Source organism: Lipotes vexillifer, unplaced genomic scaffold (genome assembly GCF_000442215.2).
Source record: "Lipotes vexillifer unplaced genomic scaffold, Lipotes_vexillifer_v1.1 scaffold238, whole genome shotgun sequence".
Lineage (NCBI taxonomy): Eukaryota > Metazoa > Chordata > Mammalia > Artiodactyla > Lipotidae > Lipotes > Lipotes vexillifer.
Window position 1 is genome coordinate 3,480,290 of NW_006785665.1, and position 8,245 is coordinate 3,488,534.

General features: G+C 39.9%; 1 protein-coding gene and 1 pseudogene across 2 annotated transcripts in view; both read left to right on the forward strand.

Moving 5' to 3' along the window:
• Positions 1–204, forward strand: part of LOC103089617 (cytochrome b-c1 complex subunit 10 pseudogene) — a 676-nt pseudogene extending 472 nt beyond the window's left edge.
• Positions 1–8,245, forward strand: part of NUP210L (nucleoporin 210 like) — an 85,964-nt gene that overhangs the window by 62,949 nt on the left and 14,770 nt on the right. For both annotated transcript variants that reach the window (XM_007458023.1, XM_007458024.1), the window contains exons 28-32: positions 2,394–2,552; positions 3,741–3,832; positions 5,002–5,176; positions 6,063–6,238; positions 6,901–7,118. In XM_007458023.1, the coding sequence (XP_007458085.1) occupies positions 2,394–2,552; positions 3,741–3,832; positions 5,002–5,176; positions 6,063–6,238; positions 6,901–7,118 (820 nt within the window). The remainder of the gene's footprint in view (positions 1–2,393; positions 2,553–3,740; positions 3,833–5,001; positions 5,177–6,062; positions 6,239–6,900; positions 7,119–8,245) is intronic.

Consider the following 8,245-nt stretch of genomic DNA (forward strand, 5'->3'; position numbering starts at 1 on the left):
AAAAAAAAAAAAAAAAAAAAAAAAGAAGGGTGGTTGCTGAGCACACTCCTGGGCCCACACTACTAGGAGCTGGGGAAGAACTGGAATCCTACCTTGAGCATGAAGAGTGCCATGGGTGTCATGGGGCTGTTGTGGGCCACCAACTGGCAGCTGATTCTGGACTAAGTACCTTATATCAGTGGCAAATTTAAGAAGGACAATTAATTAAACTCCTCCACGGTTCCCTTTGGTGGTACCGGCTTCTCCCAATTCACCTGCTGCATCTGGAATGGCCAAAGCCCTCAGGATGGCTATTGAGGAAATCCACACTGCAACATGAGTCTTTATGTTTTTTAAAATAGCTTTGATGTTTTAATACATATAGCACTAAACCTTACTCTGAAACCTGAAAAAGAAAAAAAAAAAAAAAGAGGGGGATGCTACAAACTTTACCTACTTCACAACGTTGTTACCTGATCATCAGTTTAATGGAACCCACTCAAGATGGTCCAGGATCAGTGGCAGCCACTTAGGTCTGAGCTTTACCTTAGGAAGAAGGAACCTGGGGCCAAGGTACCCAGTAGGTCACAATTCAGTGCCCACAAAAACAAAGAATTAGATCTTGAGAGAGATCAGAGTGGTTACAGAAGCTAGAATTAGGTCATTTCTGGAGTCAGCTAAAAAGAAAAGTCTGGAAAAAATTAAAAATTTCCAATTTTCTTAAAATATCCTAGATCTGTAATCTAGGGAAACTCTAGTGGTTGAGTCTTCTATCTGTCATGGACTGCGCAGAGCCTGGTTATACTTGGAACTGAGGAGAGATAGAACTGTACTTAGTTTGGTAGAGTTCTGCAGAAGGATTTGGCTTTTTTTCTTGAATAGCAAATAGGAATTGTGTGAAATGAGGGGATGGCCTAGGTCTTAGCATCTATTCTACTTCTCCCTTCCTCTAATTTTCTTATCTAAATAATCACTCTTTTCTCTAACGGAAGAAATGATTGAGAGCCATACAAAGATTTTCTTCCCCTGCCTTCGACCTCACATAGACAACTGGGTGATGAAATAGGCAAATAGAAAGGTCTCTAATGCCCTACAAGGTAGACTTCCTGCACTGTGGTGTCACCATTTACAAATTCACTTGGATTAAACAATTATAAACCACTCATTCTTTAGCATAAGACTTTCTTCCAGACAACTGATTGAAATCTGCGCAAAGGAGATGGGAATTTTTATGTAGGGGAGGAGGGAAAGGTGAGTTTGGAACTTGGAGCTCTGTATGAGTCAAGAGAGTGAAGGAAGGTCTTGAGCGCTCCAGACAGCAAAAATGCAGAGGAGACAGAACGTGCAATGAGTGCCAAAAAGGTAGGCAAGTGCCTACTTCACTATTTGCCTTAGGGGACTTCCCTGGTGGTGCAGTGCTTAAGACTCCGCGCTCCCAATGCAGGGGGCTGGGTTTGATCCCTGGTCCAGTAACTAGATCCCACATGCATGCCGCAACTAAGAGTTTGCATGCCATAACTAAGGAACTGGCGAGCCGCAACTAAGGAGCCCGCCTGCCACAACCAACCAACCAACCAACCAAATAAATAAATAAATAACATTTGCCTTGGTGTTGGCCCTCCCTTCCCTCTTACCAGAAATCTATCAAGGCCTAATCCTTATCCAATCTAGACTAGAATGGTGAGTGAAGCAAGTGAGGAAATGGTCAGCTAGTTTAACACAATCCGTTTTAAAACAACAGCTTCCCTTTCTTGTCTTCTTCCTTCCTTGCTACCACTCTGAACTCCAGGAGTAGATTACCTCACTTCTCTCTCATCTCAAGTTCTACTGTTTCAACCTATTGAGGATACCCCTTCCTTCATTTCCATTCTTCTCCTATCAATGAATTGACTTCTTGCAAGATAAGAATTCTTGCATAGGAGTCTTTCCAGAATTACTTGAGCACTGAACACAGAAATTTACTTTAGGGGTGACTATGTTTCTGGGAATATGAAAATAAACAAATATGAAAATAAACCCTGGGGGAATTCTCTGGTGATCCAGTGGTTAGGACTTAGCACTTTCACTGCAGGGGCTCGGGTTCAATCCCTGGTTGGGGAACTAAGATCCCACAAGCCTCAAGGTGCAGAGAAAGGAAGGAAGGAAGGAAGGAAGAAAGGAAGGAAGAAAGGAAGAAAGGAAGGAAGAGAGAGAAAGAAAGAAGGGAGGGAGGAAGGAGGGAGGGAAGGAAAGGAGGAAGGAAGGGGAGGGGGGAGGGGAGGGGAAGGAAGGGAAAGGAAGGGAAGGGAAGGGAAGGGAAGGGGAGGGAAGATAAGCCTGGAACTCTAATTTTTCTAGATAGCTATTTACAACAAAGAGGGAAGGGCACAGTGCTTATTCATGAATATTTCTTAATCCATCCCTTTACGGTCTAGGTTTTTCTACAACTCCCAGTAGAGAATAACTTTGCCATGGTTGTCCACACAAAAGCAGCTGGTCGGACCAGTATCAAAGTCACTGTCCGCTGTATGAACAGTTCCTTTGGGCAGTTTGAGGGGAATTTGTTGGAACTGTCTGATGAAGTTCAGATCCTGGTAAGGTCCCAAAGCTAAATCTTGTTTCTGTATATCAAGAAGAAAGTTATATTCTCTTACCATCCATGAAGAGCTTAGTCTGTATAGAGATAGAGAAATTGCTAGAGGGATCTCTGGAATAGGCTTATGGTTTCTATATCTTTTGTTATTCCTGCTAATTGCTTCTATGAGTACTGACATTAGAAACTACAGCACATGCACTCCCCTCAACTCCCAACACAGTGAATACAGTATATGAACACATAATAACTAAAGAGGAATTAATTTCTGATTTGTTCTGCCTAACATAGATATTATGATACAGTCCACTTATCTATACTCACAGGTAGAATGAAATCCTATCCTAACTTCTGGTAAGGTATGAGAGTACAAATAGTTTCTACAGATGTTCTCAAGCTGAAAGCTAAATGGCCCTATTGTTTTTAGAACTCAAAGAAAAACTATTTTTTGTGTGGGGCAAATAAGTTTCTCTACCTCTGAATTTGGGACTAATTTTTTTTTCTTTTTTTTTTTTTTTCCTTTATTTTGGCTTTGGTTCCCTGATTCAGTGAGGGGTAGAGGAAAAAGCACTTTACCAGGAGGCAGAAGACCAGAATAGTGCCCTTGCTAATTAAATACTACAGGTTCTTCATTCTCAAATCTCTTTTCAGGTTATTAGAACTAAAATTAGAAATTTCAATGGGACTTCCCTGATGGCGCAGTGGTTAAGAATCCGCTTGTGGGGACACGGGTTCGAGCCCTGGTCCGGGAGGATCCCACATGCCGCGGAGCAGCTGAGCCTGTGCGCCACAACTGCTGAGCCTGCGCTCTAGAGCCCGCGAGCCACAAGTAGAGAAAGCCTGCACACAGCAACAAAGACCCAACACAGCCAAATATAAATAAAATAAATTTATTTTAAAAAATTAGAAATTTCAAAATTATTTCATACCTAATATCTAAGTAATATAGGGGATGTGGTAAGTGTAAACTATGCCCAGTCCCTTGTAGTCAGAAGCAGGGTAATATTAGGTTATATATTCTACACTACCTAAATAAGTTTTAAATGCCTGGCTCATTTTGAAAAGCAGAACTGTGGGACATTGGGCTAAATCGAAGTTGGGCAGACTTGATTTGTAGTTGTCCATTTGTGAGTAAAGGTCATCATTTGTCTTTTCCGGAAATGAGGAAAACATCATTTTCTCATTCTAGGTGTTTGAAAAACTCCAACTTTTCTACCCAGAGTGCCAGCCTGAACAAATTCTGATGCCCATGAATTCTCAGCTCAAACTCCATACCAACAGGTAAGGAGAATGGAGAAGAAGACAGGCCAGGATCTAACTTTACCCTCAGAGAAACATTGCACATGGAAAAAAACATTGCCTTCTAAGGTGATTTTTCTAACCCACAAATAATTTTTTTTAGTTGAAGTGAAATTCATATAACATAAAATTAAATTGTACAATTCACTGGCGTTTAGTACATACACAGTATTATATAACCATCACCTCTAGTTCCAAAGCATTTTCATTACCACCAAAGGAGGCCCATACCCATTAAGCAGTCTCTCACCATTCTCCCCTTTTCTCAGTCCCTAGCAATCAACTAATCAGCTGTCTCTGTGAATTTAAATATTGTGTATTTCATGTAAATGAAATCATACAATACGTGACCTTTTCTGTCAGCTTCTTGCAGTTAACATGTTTCTGAGGTTCATCCACATTGTAGCATGTATTGGTACTTCATTCCTTTTCATGACTGAATGATATTCCATTGTATGAATATAACACATTGTTTACCCAGTCATCTGTTGGTGGACTTTGGTTTGTTTCCCCCTTTTAGCTATTGTGGACTTTGGTTTGTTTTCCCCTTTTAGCTATTGTGGATAGTGCTGCTATGAACATTCACGTACAAGTATTTGTTTGAAAACAGTTGGCCCTTGGTATCCACCAGGGATTGGTTCCAGGACTCACACTCCCACCAAAATCTGGAGATGCAAAAATCCATTCTATAAAAATGGTGTAATATTTGCACATATGCACATCCTCCTGTATACTTTAAACTATTTCTAAATTACTTATAATACCTAATACAATGTAAACATTATGTAAATAATTGCCAGTCCAAGGCAAGTTCAAATTTTGCTTTTTGGAACTTTTTGAAATTTTCAGCCTGTGCTTGGTTGAATCTGCAGAAGCAAAACCGATGGATATGAAAAGCTGACTGCACCTGTTTTCAATTCTTTTAACCAAATAATTTTTTAATGATAAATATGTAATAGTATTTGATTTTTAAAGAGATAAGCATAATCCAAAGGCTGACTTTTACCTGAGGAAAAAATAACTACACAACATGGAGAATGGCAAGCAGTTTTCTCAGAGTACAGCTAACAGTAATCCTGGCAATCTCTACTCCTTTCTTTCTTGTCAAACAGAGCCCCCAAGAGATGCCATTTACCCCGTTTATTCCCTAGGGTAGGGGCCGCCTTTGTGAGTTCCCGTGTTCTCAAGTGTTTCCCTAATTCATCTGTCATTGAGGAGGACGGTGAAGGGCTCCTGAAAGCTGGTTCCATTGCAGGTACTGCTGTGTTGGAGGTCACTTCTATAGAACCTTTTGGAGTCAACCAAACAACTGTAACTGGGGTTCAGGTGAGTTCAGGGACTTACTCAAAAAAATAAAAGGAATACCATGGCCTTAAGAGGCAGATTTCCTTTTTTAAGAACTAGAAAATTCTCTGGAAGTCAGAAATGAACTGTAAGATAAGAGGACAATCTTGACATGAACCATCAAATTAAAGTGGACTTTACAGTCCTTGTTATAAAAGAGATTAGCCTCAAATTGGTATGAATGTCTTCTGAGCAGATTTGGCAAAAGGGTTGGTGTGGGAGAAGTGTAGAACTATTGCTATCAAAATTAGGCTTTGTTTTTAGAATTTTTTTTTAAATTAGAAGAGACCTTAGAGGTAAGTTAGTCTAAAACAAACAAAAAAATGTTTTGTACATTAAAAATCTAGTATATTCCAGCTTCTGTGTTGCTCCTTTTACGTATATTATCTTTTTTAACTACCACAAAAACCCTATGAGATAGGCATTATTAGCCCTATTAAACTGATGATAAATATGAAACCTAGAATGGTTAGATGAAGATATGAAATAATAAAGCTAGGATTCAAACCTGGACTTCCCTTACTGTATCACAGTTTATCTCTTGCAGTGTGAAAATGAAATTTACAGTATTCCTGATAAATGATCAACTATTTAACAATAAATATTGACACTTGGCACAAAATAGAAGAAATGCAGTCCTTTCCTCAAAAAGCTCCAGCTTCTTTTCACATTTCCACTGTTTTAGTAATTAAAAAGCCATTTCCTGTACTATCATATTTCTTTTTCACTCTGTCATCTGAAATCAAGAGCTAACTATTTCCTACAAAAGAGGAACACCATTTTTATCATTGATTATAAGTCTCAGAATATGGTCTCAGCTCCTCTCCAATGCATCCTTCTCTGTACTAGTAGGTTTTGTCTCCCACAGGTAGCACCAGTGACATACCTGCGAATGAGCAGCCACCCCAAGCTATACACAGCTCAAGGAAGGACCCTATCAGCCTTTCCCCTGGGCATGTCTCTCACCTTCATTGTTCAGTTTTACAATAGCATCGGAGAGAAATTCCACACACACAATACCCAGCTTTATCTGGCTTTGAACAGGTATGGAAGGCAAAGGAATGGTGTTGACATTGTGGTAGACATCTTATTGATTAACCTGGTATTATCTAAAAGCTCCAGTAAATTCCTCTCATATTATGCAGTTGGAATCTGATCTTTCTTTCTTTCATTAAGATGGGGAAAAAAACAGAATTAGTTGTTCAATGAAGAAAAATTTCAGTATGTTTTGAATTTGACAAGTCCTAGTTCATACAAAGCTCCTGTAGGGAGCCAACTGGAGTATTATCAAAAAGCCATACTAAAAAAAAAAAAAAGCCATACTGAAAAAACAATTTTTTTTAATTAAAAAAAAAAGCCTAGGGACTTCCCTGGTGGTCCAGTTAAGACGCCGTGCTCCCAATGCAGGGGGCCCAGGTTCGCTCCCTGGTCAGGGAACTAGATCCCACGTGCTGCAACTAAGACCAGGCACAGACAAATTAATTAATTAATTAATTAATAATGATTTTAAAAAAGCCTAGCTGGGCACTATATATATAAATGTAATAGACCTGATCCCTGGCCCTAGTTGCTTACTCTCCATTGTAGAACTCCATCTGAAATTTTGAGCTATTCAATATAAAATGTTGTGATAGGGTCTGCCTCCAGAACTGTTTCCTAATTTTTGACTCTTTTCAGAGATTTCTACCTTTCATGTCTGCTTTCAGAGATGACCTGCTGCTTATTGGACCAGGGAATAGGAACTATACTTACATGGCTCAGGCTGTGAACAGAGGGGTGACACTTGTGAGGCTCTGGGACCAGAGACATCCCGGCATGGCAGATTATATTCCTGTTCCTGTAGAGCACGCCATCGAGCCAGACACCAAGCTTACCTTTGTCGGAGATGTCATCTGCTTCAGTACTCACCTCCTCAACCAGAATGGTTTGGATACCTTCCCTGTCTCAACCTCACAACTGACAGGATTAGAAAGCAACTCATCCCTTAGATGATTTTTTTTTTCCAAATTATCTAAAATCTAAGGGGCTCTCTGAGAAAGAAAATACTTTTGTGTGTTTTATTTTTCATGTTAACTGATAATTCTCAGTTTAGTGCCCATTTCTCTCCATAGCCAGCCAATTAGAGGTCAGCCAGTAATATTTACCAAGTGTCTACTGAATATATAGGCAGTGTAGAGTACTGTGCCTTCTCCTCCATTCCCAGCTTCTGAAGGAGGGTAACTGCTAAGTTGAACATCAGGAAAGGATGAAATAAAAGGAAGGAAAGGGCAATAAGGCTTTAGTTCTAAGAACCAATTGTGTGTACACTTTTGTGAGGTACATCTGAAGGCCTAACTTCCACATATACCATCACTGTAAGAAGGTTTGGCCTTGTACCGGGCTACACTACACTCTTGATCAGCAAAGCATTTCTGTTCTAAGTACTGTTGAGTTACACAAAATCAGTCTTGGGTTAGGAAATGTGTTATATCTTTAGGCTTCCAGGTAGCATATCCCAAAATGGTATATACTAACTGGGTATATGCAACCAAATAATCCATCCAAGTAAGGCTGGCTAGGGTGGTATGTGGCTTGGGCTTTGCATCCTCTTTGGGGAACTATGGATACATATGTTTGGGTAAAGTGATGTAATACTGGACATTAACTGTATATTTTGGACTTGATACAAAGCAAACTCTATTCAGCCTAAGTCAAATCCTCCAATCCTGTAACAGTTGACTTGTAAGCAACCACTACTTACTAACATGTAATCCATGGCCAGTGAGCTAACTGTGCTTACAATACCATGATTGTTAATCTTTTGTCAGTGAAGCAGAGGCTTTTTTTACTCCCTTTTCCTAGGTTCTGTCAGGACTGTCCCTCTGTCTTCCATTCTGGTATTTTTTGGGCATCTCAAATCCATACCACTTTGGATGAGGAAGCAGAAGGGCCACATGCCAGGATCAGTAATCTAATCTAATATTTGACATTCCTCTGCCGCCTTGGGACTTAAACCTAAGTAAACGAATCCTCTCTTCTGCCAGTTGACACTTGCTTGCAGTCTTCCTGCTG